Consider the following 18614-nt stretch of genomic DNA (forward strand, 5'->3'; position numbering starts at 1 on the left):
TAACAGACGAAAGGTCCATCATATAAAGCAAGGTAAAGTATTTTCTTCAGTAAGTTCGAATAATACAGAATACTGACTTAAGCTTCGGAGTGCCTTTGCAGGTACACTCCCCATGTTTCTTGCTCAAAGCTCTATGTGATTGGACATCTTCTTGGAGTAAAGCTCGGATTACCACAAAGCTCAAAGGTCGGCACCGAAAATAACAACTCGGCGTCGATTCCCAGAGACTGAGCTCTCCCTCCAGGTATCCATACAAGAACAATTGGCGCCCACCGTGGGGCCTCGAAATAAACACCATTCTTTCTATAGGCTCCATTTCCTTCCAATGGTTTCAAACTTACCTGCACCTTTGTAAACAAAGGTCATATAGTAAATCATTAAGTCCCGAAAAAGGCCGATCTATATCTGTTTTTCCAATCATTATCTGTCATCTCTATTTTTCAATTCATCTGGTATATTTATTTGCCGATCTATATCTGCTTTTTCGATCAATATCTGTCATCTTTATTTTTCAATTCATCTATGGCATATCTATTTGCCGATCTATATCTGTTTTTTCGATCATTATCTGTCATCTTTATTTTTCAATTCATCTATGGCATATCTATTTGCCGATCTATATCTGTTTTTCCGATCATTATCTGTCATCTTTATTTTTCAATTCATCTATGGCATATCTATTTGCCGATTTATATCTGTTTTTCCGATAAAAAATCTGTCATCTCTATTTTTCAAATCATCTCTGGTATAATTATTTGCCGATCTATATCTATTTTTCCGATCAATATCTGTCATCTCTATTTTTCAATTCATCTGGTATATTTATTTGCCGATCTATATCTGCCTTTTTGATCAATATCTGTCATCTCTATTTTCCAATTCATCTGGTATATCTATTTGCCGATCTATATCTGCTTTTTCGATCAATATCTGTCATCTTTATTTTTCAATTCATCTATGGCATATCTATTTGCCGATCTATATCTGTTTTTCTGATCATTATCTGTCATCTCTTTATTTTTCAATTCATCTATGGTATATCTATTTGCCGATCTATATCTATTTTACCGATCATTATCTGTCATCTCTGTATTTTTCAATTCATCTCTAGTATAATTATTTGCCGATCTATATCTATTTTTCTGATCAATATCTGTCATCTCTATTTTTCAATTCATCTTGTATAATTATTTGCCGATCTATATCTATTTTTTCGATCAATATCTGTCATCTCTATTTTTCAATTCATCAGGTATATTTATTTGCCGATCTATATCTGCTTTTTCGATCAATATCTGTCATCTCTATTTTTCAATTCATCTGGTATATCTATTTGCCGATCTATATCTGCTTTTTCGATCAATATATGTCATCTTTATTTTTCAATTCATCTATGGCATATCTATTTGCCGATCTATATCTGTTTTTCTGATCATTATCTGTCATCTTTATTTTTCAATTCATCTATGGCATATCTATTTGCCGATCTATATCTGTTTTTCTGATCATTATCTGTCATCTCTTCATCTATGGTATATCTATTTGCCGATCTATATCTGTTTTACCGATCATTATCTGTCATCTCTGTATTTTTCAATTCATGTATATCTATTTGCCGATCTATATCTATTTTTCCGATCTATATCTGTCATCTCGATTTTTCAATTTATATGTTATATCTATTTGTCGATCTATATCTGTTTTTCTCATCTATATCTGTCATCTCGATTTTTCAATTTATATCTGTTATATTTATTTGCCAATCTATATCTGTTTTTCCGATAAAAAATCTGTCATCTCTATTTTTCAAATCATCTCTGGTATAATTATTTGCCGATCTATATCTATTTTTCCGATCAATATCTGTCATCTCTATTTTTCAATTTATATCAGTCATCTCTATTTGCCGATCTATATCTATTGTCCGATTTATATCAATCATCTCTAACTGCCGATTTATATAAAAAATCTCTATTCGCCGATCTATAACAGTCATCTCTATTATCCGATTTATATCAGTCATCTCTATTTTCTTATTTATATCAATAATTTCTATATTCCGATTTATATCTGTTATCCCTATTTGCCGATCTATATATGTTATCTGATTTTCTGATCTATATCTGTCATCTCTACTTTCTAATTTACATCTGTTATCTCTATTTGCCGATCTTTATCAGTTATCTCTAGTTGCCAATTTATATCTGATATCTCTATTTGCCAATTTATATCTAATATCTCTATTTGCCGATCTATATCTGATTTTTCGGTCTACATCTGTTATATCTATTTGCCGATCTATATCTATCATCTCTACTTTCTGATTTATATCAATTATCTATATTTTTGCCAATCTTTATCAGTTTTCTCTATTTGTCGATCTTTATCAGTTATCTCTATTTGCCAAATTATATCTGATTTTTCGATCTACATTTGTTATATCTATTTGCCGATCTATATCTGTAATCTCTATTTGCATATTTATATCTGTTATCTCTGTTTGTCGATCTACATGTTATCTCTATTTGCCGATCTATATCTGTCATCTTTATTTGCCGACCTATATGTGTTATCTCTATTCGCCGACCTATATCTATTTTTTCTATTTTCAAATCTATATCTATTATCTCAGTTTTCAGATTTATATCAATCATTATCCGAGCTATATCAATCATTATCAGTCATTGTCAAATCTATATCAACTATCATCAGATCTATATCAACGATCTTCAATCAATTATCTATTCGCGATAATTCTTCAATTCAAAGTCGCATCGTTTACACATGCGCAATCAAACACAATCTTTAATCAATTATCCATTCGCGATAATTTTTCAATTCATAGTCGCATCGTTTACACATGCGCAATCAAACTCAATCTTCAATTCCGAACTATGACTATCAACAGTCAACAAACTCAATCACATATCATACAAGTACAAACACTGATCTATTCGCGACAACTCTTCAATTCAAAGTCGCATCGTTTACACATGCGTAATCAAACTCAATCAAATCACCAAACAACGGTGAACTAACTCAATATTCTCGTCCAACCAATTCACTTTTATCAAAATCGTCTCATCAACTATTCAAATTAACTATTCAGTTCCATGAAAAAATCTAACCGTTGCATCTATTAAATCAACGGTTCAAAATTACATTGGAAAAATCAAAGGCACAATCAATGACAAGACTACTACACTTTCCAATACATGTTAACTTCAAATCACGTCTGAAATTCAAATTATTCATTATTTTAATAAAGTAAGTTGATCTGGGGGCTCCATACCTATAACTTAAATCGCCGAGTTATAACTAAAAAAGCTCAACCTGCTTTATCAAAATATAGTCAGGCTAAGCTTGGGGGCTATGATACGGCCGTTACAAATCCGATGTCATAATTCGACATTATATACAATAACTCGGCATTATGCACTATAACTCGGCACTTTACGTTATAACTCGGCGTTATACGTTACAATCAGACTTGATATGATCGTTATTTACAGGCTATAACTCGGCGTCATCCGTTATAGCTCGTCCATTTATGAGCTATAACTCGGCTAGATAAATGCTTCTATCATAACCTACGATCAAACGGCACACAACTCGGATACGTTATCCACCATTTTTAAGACCGACCTTAATGCCAAAAGCGTAACAGACGAAAGGTCCATCATATAAAGCAAGGTAAAGTATTTTCTTCAGTAAGTTCGAATAATACAGAATACTGACTTAAGTTTCGGAGTGCCTTTGCAGGTACACTCCCCCCTGTTTCTTGCTCAAAGCTCTATGCGATTGGACATCCTCTTGGAGTAAAGCTCGGATTACCACAAAGCTCAAAGGTCGGCACCAAAAATAACAACTCGGCGTCGATTCCTAGAGACCGAGCTCTCCCTCCAGGTATCCATACAAGAACACAAAATAAATTATATTTTTAAAATTTATATTTATTAATTATAATTTAAACGGTTTAACTAATAACTCAATAAATCAACAATTTGACCATTTCAATTACCAATTCAATTCTAACAACTATAATCCTAACTGAGCAACCACCGACCAATCCTTACTGATTAACAACTGATCTATTCCAATTGACCTTCGACCAATCTCTCCCAAACAGCTCCACTCATTAACCCACTAGTCTTATCCCACTCAAATGATCGAGCCCAATTGCCTTCAGTCAAAACAAAGAACAATTCATTCAAGTAGTCTTTCCATAAAATTCCTTCCTCGCCAAAAAGGTATCACTAACTATTCTATATTGAATGTCATGGTAGCTGCCATACCTACTATGGAAGATAGATTAGAAATCCAGTCTTGCAAGTAAACTCAGATTGAGAATTGACATTTTCTTCAGCCTCTGAGATCCATAGCCGTTGAAAACTACCATTGCCCTCTCAACTTTTTCTTATATGTGTCATTAATAATAGCTTATCAACTATATTAAGTTCACATCAAAATTAGTCACTAATATAAAATATACTTTGAAAATAAGTTAATATTTGTCTCCATTATATATACACACAGGGGCGAAGCTACATGGAGAAAAAGGGGGCAACGGCCCCTAATTTTAATTTTTTATATATAAATTATATGTAAATTTCAGTTTAGTCTCCCTTAAAATTTTATTTTAATCTTATTTTATTATGTAAATATTTTTGGCCCCACTCTAATATTACATCTAACTCTGTCCCTATATACACAGACATAAATCAAGCTTGATTCAAACTTACTGTTTTTGCTTCTTTGTGAAATTAACTTGTTTGTGTAGCGAAAACTCACTTAGTACATAAGGAAAAAAGTCTTTAGAGAGCACACAATCACAGTTTAAACTAAAATAATCATAAAAAGGACTACAAGGCCAACAATCTTAGTAAAATATGCACTTATGTTAAATGTAGCGAAGAAAGCAATGAGTTTAATTTGGTTGTATGAGAAAAAATTGTATATTGTTGTTATATTTTAATGATTACAACAATTCAATATATACAAGAAAAAAAAACCATACAACTCATTAAATCAAAATAAATAAATCTAGAAAATGAATCTTATCCTAACAAAAAACGAGTTACCTTGTTCTAGAATAAACAAAAAAAAAGACATGAGAAAAAAATAAATAAAGAAAAAAAATTGAAATTATTCTAATTGTTGATCTTTGGCTTGATTCTATTGGGCTGATCATGATGATTAGTTCAATATGTCCTGTAAGATGGAAAATGATATAGATAAAATATTCTTAACTTGGATAAATTAGAGTAGAACAATTTAATTGGGAGAGGCTTGGAGAATATACATAATGGCAAGTTTGCCTGAAGAAGGAATCGGAAGTAACTTTATGAAACCCTCTTCTGCCTTTTGATGGACCAAATGACAATAGACTTCTAAATGCTTTGTACGCTCATAAAAAATTAGATTGGTAGCTATATGAAGAGCATTTTGATTGTCGTAGAATAAAACAAAAAGACAGTCACATGAGACATGAAAAAAACTCAACAAATTTAATATCATAAAAGTTCACATCTTGTGTTACCCAAGAAATAAGAGAGTTACCCAAGATCCGGACAATGAGTATACGAACAGCCTGCTCAGTCGGAATCACTAAAGTTATAAATTTGAAAAGTTAGATCTTTGGGGAGGAGAAGCCCTCTGCCCAGACTATTCTTAAGGTACCAGAGAACCCTAAGAGCTGCTTTATAGTGCTTCTAAGTTGGAGTCGCCATAAACTGGCTCAATTGCTGAGTGGCATAATAAATGATATCTAGCCTTGTGGTGGTTAGATAAATTAAATGACCAACCAAGCGGCGATAAACAAATGGATGTTCGAGGAGAGGGCTATCATCCTGGGACAGTTTGGTAGTACTGTCCATTGGAATCCTAGCAGGCTTGGCACCGAAAAGGCCACAGTCAGACAAAAGATCCAAACGATATTTATGTTGTGATAAAGATATACCAGTACCAGAATCAGCAATTTCAATATCAAGAAGTATTTCAGTGTTTCCAAATTTTTAATCTTAAAATGATCATCTAAGGACCTTTTTATTTTTTTTTCATTTTAGATACTGATATGAGCACAATATCATCAACCTATATCAATAAAATTGTAATTTCTTTGCCTTTAATCTTAATAAAGAAATTATAATCAAATAAGGTCTGTTAATATTCACATGAAATTAATAAAATAGAAAGCTTTTCATATCACATTTGGCTGGATTGCCAAAGACCATGCAGAAATTCTTGGTTGCTTCGGCCAAATGAAAAAGAGGAGGAAGCTCCATATAAACAACCTTAGAAAAATTTCCATGCAAAAAGACATTGTTGACGTCCCGTTGTTAGATAGGTCATTTTTGAATATTGAAGTCAGAAGATGAGGAGGGAGAGGAAGAGTTTTGAATTATACAGAACTTATTAACACACATACACAAAAAATTCTTAAACAATACACTTAAATCACTATAAAAAAAGTAATATTTGTAACAAAAAAATTGTTACAAAAAATCGAAATTTTGAAACAAAAGAATTTTGTAATAAAAAAGGGCCATTGCAGTATGTCCTGTTACAAAAAGTTTTTGTAACAAAAAATGGAACTATTATAATTCAAAGTAATATTTTGTAACCAATTTTTCTGATACAAAAAACCAAAAGTCGTTACAAAAGTGATCACAAATTTTGATCTTCAAAATATTTTTGGTGACAATATATTTTTTCTATCATAAAATTTTGTTACAAGTAACTTGATTTTGTAACATTTTTTTTCTTTAGTTACAAAATACTATTTATTTTGTACTAATTTTTTTAAATACAAATTACACACATAATTTTTCAAATTATATTAGTTTTTTAATTAATTAATATATTAACTAATTTACTCAGCAAGACAACATTTATATAATATATAATAACATAGATAGTTCAAATATCTTTCATTTAACTAAGATTGTTTTATAAATCTTCAACATATAAATTTTAAAGTACAAACTAACAAGACACATTGAAGAACCTTAATGAACTAGATAGATACATAGAACAAGAAAAACAAGGAATTATAAATCTCCAAAATGTAAACTACAAATTACAAACTCCATCATGTTCATACAGCTCCTTTCTCATGGAGAAGCTTTTAATAAGTACCACACACCTGAAAAGGCCACCAACCAAAAATACTAGTTTAAGAAACAAGATTTGTTTTTCCTTTAAAAATGCATAGGAAAACAAAAAACTATACTCGTATTATTCAACAATGAATACGAACTCTAAAATTCTTAACATGTTCTTTCCCAATCCCATGACTTCTAGTAACTCATTTTGTCCAGCATTAGAATGATAACATACTCTATATTACCACTTAATAAATCACTCCAAAGTTAGTTGCATGATAAATTAATAGTTAGGAATACCTTTCTGCATATGGGTGTATATATAGAGTAATAAACATAAACTGATATAGCTCTTCCATTAGCTCCATGACTAGATGGTCCTGGACTAGAATGAGTACTTATAATTTCTTACTCTTCACCATCTGTCTGAGCTGAAATATTCTGCCAAACAAGTGATAGACAAGAAGATTATGTATAGTCACAAAAAGAAAGTAACAATTAACAAAATAACAAATTAAAAAATTCATAACAGGAAAAAGTCATATTTTTAGCCCTTGATAACTCATACCAAAGTAGTAGTTCAAATGAAACACCAAATATTGATTGCTTAGTGTACACATTAAAGTCCAAAATCAAATAAAACCCCATTATCCGAATCATTCAACGAAGTAGCATTTGCCAAGTCTTCCTAAAGAACCTTAGAAACAATTTCAAGATATCTATGTTAAAATAAAGATAAGGTATTTACAAACTATGATTATACTAGTGAATAGTAAAATGGATTAGAAAGCTTTCCAAAATGCTTGTGCAGTAATTCAATATGATGCAGAGTAAAACAGAACCACAAAAGAGATATATGGAGAAACCTTTATGCACAAGAAATGTGAAATGGGAGAACATTATGGATAATCAGTGTAGTTGTGAATATACAAGATGACTAACTCTCAGGCTAATAGGCAACTATATATAGGAGAGCTAGACACAAGAATGATAAGCAATGCTAAGGTACCATTTTGAGCATTTTCAATACATACCTGATAAGGACGCATGAGTCTTTTAAACCTGTGACGAGTGTATAAGCAAAAGCAAGTTCCAGGTTTTACACATCCAGCTCTGTCCCGGCGCTGCCTTGCATTTGTTTGAGATATCCAATCTTCAACCATGCTACACAATTTCTATAACAACCACAAAACAATAATAGTGAAACAGATTTAAACAAATTTCGGCAGCATTTTAGCAGCAATGTATCATATTTCCCAAATTCACTCAATCAAATCAATACCCATATGAATACAATAACAATTAAACAAAATTCACATATTCATCCATATGAAATAAGCAACAAATAACTTGAGTGCACAATCTAAATTCATCATCATCATTGCACAAACTAAATTCATATAATAGCAGTTCACAATTCGATTTAGAAAAGAAGAAAATCATTATCATCCAATCACAGATTCACAAAAATTCAAACAATATTCATGATCATTCAACATACAATTCAGAAAAATTTATTCCGAACACATTCAAAATAGCAAAATTTTTCTAGACCTAATTCCTCTACAAACTAGGTTCAGCCTACCTAACAACCTAGAATCTACTAAAACATGCATATCTAACTAAGTCAAACTAAGAAAAATTAACAAAATTAAATGAACTTAACAGAATTGAAAGAAAAATGCAGTAAATAACCTAGGAATGTAGAAGCAAAACAGAGGAAACGAGACAGGAAGAAATGGTGGTGAGGCAGCAGCGTCGGCCGCGGATGACTCCCTTCCTTTCTGCAAACAACGGCAACAGAAGATTCGCTGGCGGTCAGTGTAGCTCGACGATGGTGACGCGGATGACTCCCTTCCTTTCCCGTCGTTCTTCCTCTTCTCCTCTGCTCAGATCGGCGTCAACGGCGGTGAGGGAAACTTCGGTGGTGTCGTGTGTGACGGCGGCAGCAGCGGCTTGAACGGCGACGGCGGCAAGCTCCACGAACAGTGATGGTTCGAGCTTGATAGAAGGCAGAACGGAAATGGCAAGGCACGAACGACAGCAACTCTGGGCAGCAACCCCTCCTTCGCGAGTTCTCCCTCTCTGTGCGAGCTCTCTCTTCTCGACAGCACAGTGGCGACTCTCTCCTCTGGGTTTGACAGTTCGGCGGCGGCAGAACGGGCTGGGTGCGGCGGCAACAAGCCGACGACGCTCTTCTCTTCTCCTCCCTCGTTGATCTCTGCGTGGGTGTGTTTGTTGTGAAGTGTGTGTGTTACGTCAAAGGAGGAGGGTTTGTGTGGCTGAAGGAGCTGGGTTAGGTGTAGGGAAAATTAGGAGTTTTTTTTGTTTAATTTGGAAATTTTTGGATTTAGGGTTAGAAATTAAAGATTTTATAAAAGAATAAGGATAAATATGAATAGGTATTTTGATAAAATTGGAGGGTAGAGTAATTTTAAAACTAAATATACTCTATTAAAAATATTTAGAAACATCAACATATTGCTAAGTTTAATTAATTATTTTTAATTTAATTTATAAAATAAAAATATAAAATAACCAATTATAATAAAATTCACAAAAATATTAATTAACTTAACTCTAAATATTATAAAATTTTGCAACAAAATACCGCTTCGTTACAAAAGCTAATATAATTTGTAATAAAAAAATTTAATCGTTACAAAATAACAAAATATTTTGTAACAAATTATACTGTTGGTACAAAATATTATTATTATGTAACAATTACTAATTTTTGTTACAAAAAAATAATTTTTTGTAACAATTTTAAATTTGTTACAAATATTTCATTTTCTTGTAGTGAATATCTTCATATTACACCCAAATTTGCTACAAATATAGAAAAATGTTTCCTTTAATGCTGCATTTTTTTTTCTTTTTTTGTTCTTATTTCTTTCTTTCTTATAGTTGAATGAATGTAAGTTCATCATCTTCCAAGTAAATTTATAGCATTATGTGTTTCTTCTTCTTCTTTGTTTGATTTTTTTTTTGTTTTTATTCTTGAGAAGGTAAAACAAAAAAAACGATGAATAAGAAAAAAAAAAGATGATGATGATGATAAAAAGAAGAAGAAGCAGCAGCAGAAGATGATGAGGAGGGAGAGGAAGAGTTTTGAATTATGCAGAACTTAATTATCAGTACACATACACCGAAAATTCTTAAACAATACACTTAAATATTTTCGTGTTACACCAAAATTTGCTACAAATATAGAAAAATATTTTCTTTAATGCAGAACTCTTTACATTATATTCAATTCAAACCATCAATGATGAACAATAATTTTCACAAACAAAAATATTATTCACCTACAGAATCATAAACTACTAACGAAAACATTAATTAGAATCGAACCACAAATTTTGTAAGACCCAGAAATTTCAGAAAAATCTTATTAAGAATTAATGTTGATTTATTTATTCATTAAGTACCTTAACCTCAGGAATTATTTTATTAAAGAAAAATTAAAGCAAATTTTGATTAATTGAGTTTAAAGTAATTTAAGGTTTTATCTGATTTTATAATTATCGAATTATTTTCTATATTTGAATAATAAAGTTTAGCAAATATAAAATAATAAGAATTTTATATGGTTTGGTTTAAGTAATTGAGATTTTGGAATTTAATACTAATATTTTTATAAATAAAAAAAATTAATTATATTACCTTATAATTTTAATTAGAGTATTTGATTTCAAATCAATTAGTATTTTGATACAATAAATGATATTTCAAAGTAATTTTAGAGATTTAATTAAATTTTAGATGAATCCAAAAATCTCTAATTTTATCATAAAATCCTAATTCCCAAATCAAAACCCTAAATTCCCAAAACACAACCCTAACCCCAATTTCCCTAACCTAGCCGCCATACCCTTTTCCCCAAAATAACCCAACACCCACAGCCAAAACCCAACAGCCAGAAAAGAAGAAAGAAAGGGGAAGAGAGGAGAGGGGATTCGTGAGAGGGAGAGCGTCGGGTAGGAGGGAGGAGCCGTCGCACCACCGCCACGCTGCTTAGGACGCCACCTCGCCACCACGACCAGTCGCCACCGTGCTGCACAGAGAAGGGAAAAAGTGCGAAGAACAGAGGGAAGAGAGAGGAAGAACGCCCACCAGGGAGCTCAGTTGCGGGGAGAGGAGACGTGTGGCTGACCCGTCGTCGCCGGTCCGTCTAGCTTGACCAGCCGCCGTCGTCGTCTCTGTCCTGAACCGTCGTCAGATCCGCCGCTGTCACCGGGAAAAGGAGCCGATGCAAGGAGAGTCGTGCGTGGAAGAGAGAGAGAGAGAGATCCGAGACTGAGTTGGTTCTCCTCACCGCCGATCTGTACAGCCGCCGTCGTACCCTCCGTTGCCGCCGTTGGTGATGGGTGGCCGAGCCTTTGCCGCCGAGAAACGCCACCTCCGTTACCTACGACCACCGTCGGTAAGGGTTTGAGTATTGGATTTCATTTCTTTTAAGTTTTGGAAACGTTACAAGCACTGCTTGTTGGTTTCAGTTGCTGTCGCCGCAAACTGGTCGCCGCTGCCGCGTGAGGTGGCTGCCGAGGCTGCCAAACCAGTTCAGAGACCGCCGCTATTTCGTTTTTGTACTGCAGTAAGTATTTTTGTTTCGGAGACCCTGCGTTAGTGTTTTGTTACATGTTTTAAAGTATTTGCAACATTGATATTTTTAAGGATTAGAAATCGAGTGTTGCGTGTCGCGATTGAGGCTGTTCTGCTATTGAGAAAGCAAGCGGAGCTGAGGTTTTGGTTGCTGTTGAATTCAGGCTGAGCGAAAAGAGTTCAGTTGACGCGTTTGGGGTTATATGTTTTGACTTATCGAGGTAGGGGTTTTCTTAAAATTCATTTTATCTTATAGAGTTGTTATAAATAGATATTAATGTGAGAAACATATGTCTGTGATTATGATTGTCTTATAAATGTGGTTGTTTGTTGGACTGAATGACTGATTGCTTGATTGGTTGAGTAGTTTGTGATTGCTGAAAAGAAATTAGTTTGAAAGGTTATTTAGTTGATTATTATGAAAAGTGGCTTTCTTGGTTTTGAAGCTGTTTTTGAGAATGTAAACGAATCAGCTTTGGAAATGATTTGAAATATGAAAATGAATTAATTTTAGAAATGGTTTAATTTTGAGTTAGTCCGACTTTATAAATGATTTAGTATTTGAGCTGGTTTGATTTTAAAAAGAGATTTATTATTAGCATTGATTCGCTTTGGAAATAATTTGATATTGGAATTGGTTGAGTTTTGGAAGATGATTAAGATTTGGAAATGGTTGAGAAAAGGTTTGAGAAATGTTTGGATGGAACCCGAAAAGGGTGGCAGAATCTGAGTTTTAGAGGAGATGCTGCCGAAATTTTATAAAATTGGAAGTTTTGTTTGAAGTAATGGTTTAAAAAGATTTAGTTCTTAAACGTTATATGTTTAAGATTGATTTATTTAGAAAAGAAAGAATTATGTTTTGGTTTGAGATTGATGATTAACGGAAAGAAGGATGATGATGATTGATTTGAAATATGATTTTTGAATGAATTTGGAAATGGGATATGGATTGACGAATGATGATGATATTGAGAATGGCTTAGATATTGATGAATGATGAATGAACTATTTATGTGGCTTATGAATTTGAAATATCTGAGATACGAGGTTCCCTGGATTAAGTGCCGTGGCTTGCCACCACGTGTACCAGGTTGAAAACTCGATACTCTGTTGACCCTACGACGTAAGTGTGACCGGGCACTATATAAATTCCCGGGAATGTTACCCCCATTGAGCAATATTGATTATTTGAGAAAAAGCTATGCATAGACTCTTGGGGATGCACGACGGGGGACAGTCTAAGGACAATTCAGACTTGTCGGGTTGGCTGGATAACCGACAGATGAGCCTTATCAGCCATAGGACAGGCATGCATCATATGCATTTGTATGCTTTGCTTGAGTTTGAACTTGTTTTGGTTTGCCTAATTGCTAAACTGTTCTTAACTGCTACTTGAACTATTTGCTGTAACTGCTACCTACTTGTGTTTTTCTTGTCTGTCTTGCTTGTGTTTGTCCTGGCGTGCTACATTTGAGAATAAACCTTGGTGCTAAAATTATGATTGTGTTGTTTGATTGCGTGGTTGGTTTCTGATTGAGATTTTCTTATAAGAAAGGAAAGGTTTCGAATTTCTGAAAGATTAAACATTGTTTCTTTGAAAAGGTTTTGAACGATTATCTATTGGTTTTTAAAAGATTCATAAGGCAATGATAATCACTAAGCTTGAAAACAGTTTTCTTATTAAATATCTTCTTATGACAACTTTGAAACTCCGTGGTGAGACCGTGTGGTTAGGTTCTCACCCCCCTACAGTTTTACCTTTTCAGGAACCGGATGAAGAAGCATTAAGAAGAGTCATACTGCGTTTGGTTTATATGATGTTGTATTAATTAGATTATTTTCTTCCCTCGTCTTTGTTATTACAAGTTTGTAAGAGGGATAGGAATTGTATGTTTTATATGTATAATATATTGAATTATTAGGTATGGAGTCTTGTATATGAATATATGCTTGTTTGTATTTTTTTTAAGATAAAATATTTATTTCTGGTTTTTCAAAGAAAACAGCGATACAGTGTCGAGTCATAGGCTCCTATTTTATTATTTAGTATGTAAAGTAGTCGTAATACTCCTTGCTATCAGAGTGCGCAGCCGGAAGTGTGACTTCTGATAGTGAGGGTGTTACAAATTTTATGGTAAAAATTTTGGATTAGACAACGTCATCAATATGGCAAAATTTCTACGATAACAATAATAATAATGACAATAACGATAACAACAATACGTATAAGAAGAAGATGACGATGCTATAACAATGATGATCATGATGATAAAGATGATGGAGGAGAAAGAGAAAAAGGAAAAAAGGAAAAAAAGTCCAACGAAAAAAGAAGGAGGAGGAGGTGGCGGTGTTGGTGACGACGATAACAAAGAAAAAAAAAATAACGAAAAAGAAGAAGAAGAAAAAGAAGACAAAGTATCAGGAGAAAAAGAATAAGAAGAAGAACGTGTAGAGCGTGTGAATGTAAATAATTTGTATGGACTTATATGTGTAAATGACTTATATGTGAAAAATAATTTTTTGAGTATACTAGGCACTTTGTAACATGAAATTAAATTGCTATTATTTTTTCGTTTAAAATTCACGTTGTATTTTTCTTTTTTTTTTTCTTTATATTTTGAGTCAAATCATCTAATTACTATTAAAAAGTGTCCATCATGCATGTTCTTAATTCACCAATCCCATGGGAAGTTTTTATTAAGCAAAACACTTTATTAATTCATAAACAACAAAAACTTAAGTTCAAATCATCACTTTTCGTAAGAGAGAGAGAACAACCTAGTTATTTGGAAATTCGATTTAGAGCTTTTGGCATATGATTTAAAATTTTTTTACATGAATAATTCTCTTTATTTTTATGGAATAATGTAAAACTTCATTTGTTTTGTAGTTACCAATACTAGCGACTTAACAGGCACGGCAGCCACTTTTTTTATGGGATTTAAAGTTGATTATTTTAATGATTTTTGAAATTTTAAATTTGAATAACTTAAAAATAATAATATAGAATAGCTTATGCTAATATAGAAATGTTTAAATTAAAATAATCATATATTACCTATCTATAAATAATAACAATATAAAAATGATTTAATTATAATGAATATATACGTCACTTATCTACAAATAACATAATCCATAAAATAGTAATTATTATAATATATTATCTTCTTCTATATAACTTAAAGTCATAAAAATAAATATAAAAATACGATTATTTACAAAAGATGGGCTATATTCAAAAGTCATATTTTTTTCTTTGTTTAGGGACTTTTTTTTTAAGTGGTAATCCAAAGTACGGATCTGTATTTAAAGAATCTTTCATGTACCTGCAAAAAGTATAAAGAAGAAAAATAATTATGTCTTTTTTTTTTGGAAATTATAGATCAAACTATAAGTAAAAACGTTAAGATAAACCTAAAGTAATTTCTGAATTTGTACCGAGTAAAAATCTTTAGCAATTCCTCATACATCTCCTTATCAACAAATTCTTGAGTCTTGAAGAACTACAAAATTTAAAAATCAATAAAATATACCATATGCCAATACATATTTCATTATATTTGAACGACAATTTAACAATAAAAAAATAAAACCTATAAAATTAAAATTTCTTGTTTGAGATTGGATTTCCTACACATGCACAACAAAGAAAGCCATTAAACCCTCTGTAGAGCATTCAAATCTATAATTATCCGATATTACATCTATTTTGTGTGGTTTCTTAATCTAATGATAGGTACTTGCAATGTTGTTCTTTACTAACATCAGTTGGTTCTGCTCTTGTGAGTTTGTTGCTGGAAAAAGAAAAATGTTTAACTTATTATCATTGGTTTAAAATTATTTTTTGTAACTTTATTCAATATGGAAAACATAATCTCCGTCACAATCTCAGAGTAACCTTTTAATATTTTAGGCATATACTTTTTCTCTTTATTTAATAGTAAAAAAGAACATAGAAGGGGATATATAATAGCCATATCAATAACATTCTGATTACGATGATTGCATTACCTTGTATTTTGTTAGAGTAGTATTTTCTTTTTTATCATCTTCCAGAATTGGGTCTTGTCTGTTTTAACCGTTCCTCCCCAACCAATAGAATAAATTTGAAGGGAATGAACCTATTAGATAATATATGATTGTGATTACTAACATAGAAATAGAAGTATATATATTTAATGCAATTTTGACAGTAATTAATTTAAAAATTACTTTATTGTCTATCAGTTTGATTGATGCAATTGCTTGCTTATCTTTTCATGCACTCCAGAGACTTTGGAATCTTTTTTCCTGTAATTGATATTTGTTAATATGTTTCTAGTATATATAGTATGTCTTAGTTAATGATAATTAGTACGTACTTGTTGCGTAAAACAAATGTTCAATTTTGTTGTCTTTATCTCTTGACATATATTGATGAGCTCCTTTGAAATCAAATTGTCTATTAAAAAAATATAAGTCGTTAGTCGTCAATAAATTGAAGTTTGTATACAAAAATATCTATATCAATGAAAAAGATTTAAAGATTAAAATTATATGTAGACTGAATTGTACCAAGAAGTAACTACACATACTTACTAAAAACATAAATTACCTGTGGTGAAGGTAATAATATATCTTTGAAAATTACATTTCTGGTAAATTCTCCACTTGTTCCATCTATTTTTCCTTCTTTGACTAAAATTTTTGTTGACTGAGAAATACTTCGAGACAGAGCAACATATAATTGGCCATGGCTAAACACATGTTTAGGGATATATATACCTACTTTAGGAATGGTCTGTCCTTGTAATTTATTTATTGTTATTGCAAAACTCAACATTACAGAAAATTGCTTCCGGATAAGTATAAAAGGCAGTCCTGAATTTTCTGTGGTTTTGTGTTTTATCCGAGGAAAGAAAGCTCTTCTTCCACAATGATGGCCGGTTAAAATTTCTACATTCAACATGTTTTTAAAATTTCCACAACGTAGTAACCTTGTACCATTGCATAAGCCAGCCTTAGGGTCTATGTTTCTCAATAACATCAAAGGTGCCCCTTTTTTCACCTTCAACACATGAGGTGGCAACCCGTATGTAGAAACTGAGTTAAGGTATTCTTGTTGATATAAATTATTAGCATCTCCTTCTACCTCATCAAATGAGACTAAATTTTGTTCTTCTCTTGGAAACTGGTTGATAATTATATCATTAAGCTGTTGCACATCATGATTTTTTGGCGTCAATATTGCCCTTTCTACCATGTAAGAAGCGTCCCACCCATGAGATTGTAAGTTTGGAAATATTTCTTCTATTAACTTGTGTAACGATGTTTCACCCTCCCACGGAATTGTCATATTTGCTTGTATCCGTACAAAGTCTTCATGTATAGTGGGCTCAATTCCATCACCAATGCGCATAAGATACTTAGCAAAAACATGATCATTAGAAGATCGCATATTTTGTCGTAAATGGAGAATTTTAGTGGAAGCCCATAAATGAGACTTAACTATAGAAGCTGAAATCATTTGTGACTTACTGCCTTTCGGTACGACAGGCACCACTTGGCGGAAATCTCCTCTCATCACCATCACTTTTCCACCAAATGGCATATCGTTTGCTAATATGTCTCTCAGAGTGCGGTCTAATGATTGCACTGATTCTTTATTTGCCATTGGTGCTTCATCCCAGATGATTGCCGTTGTTTGTCTAATCAGCTTTGCAAGATCTGATTGTTTGCTTGTGTTGCAAATGGATGATGGTTCTGCATTAATTGGGATCTTAAACCTAGAATGAGCTATTCGATCCCCAGGCAATAATATTGCAGCTATTCCTGATGATGCAGTTACCAAGACAATATGACCCTTGTTTCTCAATTCTGCAATTATAGCTCTGTAAAGAAATGTTTTGCCTGCTCCTCTTGGCCCATCAACAAAGAACACTCCACTTTCTCTTCGATCAATTGTATTCATAATGCACTTGAAAGCTTTAGATTGGTCATTGTTCAATCTTTCTACGGAACACAGGTCTTCCCGGGGTACTTCGATCGACAGTTCTTCTTGGATAGCTCTGGGTGTCGAGTTTTCATTGTCATTTTCATGAGTTAGAGCTGGCAAATCGTATTGTGTAATCTGTTTTTCATGCTGAATGAGTATATCATTTATATCCCTGAGTAGCCGATTTGTGAACACTAAGGCTTTTGTAGTGCTGGTTGACGGATAATCATCCACCATATATGAAAAAAATTCATCCCATAAGCTTCTTACATCTGTAGGCTCACAAAATATTAAGATGGTTGCAAACAACCTTCGCAAAGCACATGGCAATCATAAAACAGAAGCCTCAACCAAACACGCACGGATGCTACTGTCACTCTCTAACAATCCTCGGTGTTGAGCAGATTGCTTGAAGGACGAATATTGGACCTCATTCACTGTTAGCAAGTCATCCCAACTGATTGGTTCTCTGACATTAGATAACAGAATATGCAAATAGAATTTTTCTCCTTCTGAAGGTGATACAGTATAAATTCGACCGATGGATCTCCTCTGTGTCTTGCGTCAACGCCATTCCTTTTTCTTGTTGTACCAAGTGTAATACTCTGGAATTTTCCTGTACAGAAGATGCCTAGATTGTTGGTCCTCCTCACTATTTAGGGCAAAGAACTCAGTGAGCATTGTTCTAGAGAAATAATCATCATTAAGTATTTCAGGAATGGTTTGGTGATCATAGAAGCTCACTTGATGTTGATTTGGCAAATGAATTTGTAACCTTTCTACTGATGGATATATTCAGTAAAGGTTAAATTTAAATATTCTCTAACATGCCTCTGGAGCAGCGATCCATCTTGCATCAACAAACTGTTGGACCTCGTCAACGTTAGAACCGTTGTGAACTTCCATTGCAACCAGGTCTGGACCTT

At 32.7% G+C, this 18614-nt stretch overlaps 1 protein-coding gene across 1 annotated transcript; it reads right to left on the reverse strand.

Annotated features, from left to right (window-relative positions):
- Positions 1 to 131: 131 nt before the first annotated feature.
- On the reverse strand, positions 132 to 17925 carry LOC110268331 (ATP-dependent DNA helicase PIF1-like). The gene is made up of 5 exons (XM_088488281.1): positions 16419 to 17925; positions 10968 to 11163; positions 8955 to 9324; positions 8138 to 8278; positions 132 to 341 (listed from the first exon to the last, which is right to left on the reverse strand). The coding sequence occupies exons 1-5, from the start codon at positions 17923 to 17925 to the stop codon at positions 132 to 134; spliced, it is 2424 nt and encodes an 807-aa protein (XP_088344407.1).
- Positions 17926 to 18614: the final 689 nt, after the last annotated feature.

Source organism: Arachis ipaensis, chromosome B10 (genome assembly GCF_059453495.1).
Source record: "Arachis ipaensis isolate K30076 ecotype BB chromosome B10, ASM5945349v1, whole genome shotgun sequence".
In the NCBI taxonomy this organism is placed as follows: Eukaryota; Viridiplantae; Streptophyta; class Magnoliopsida; order Fabales; family Fabaceae; genus Arachis; species Arachis ipaensis.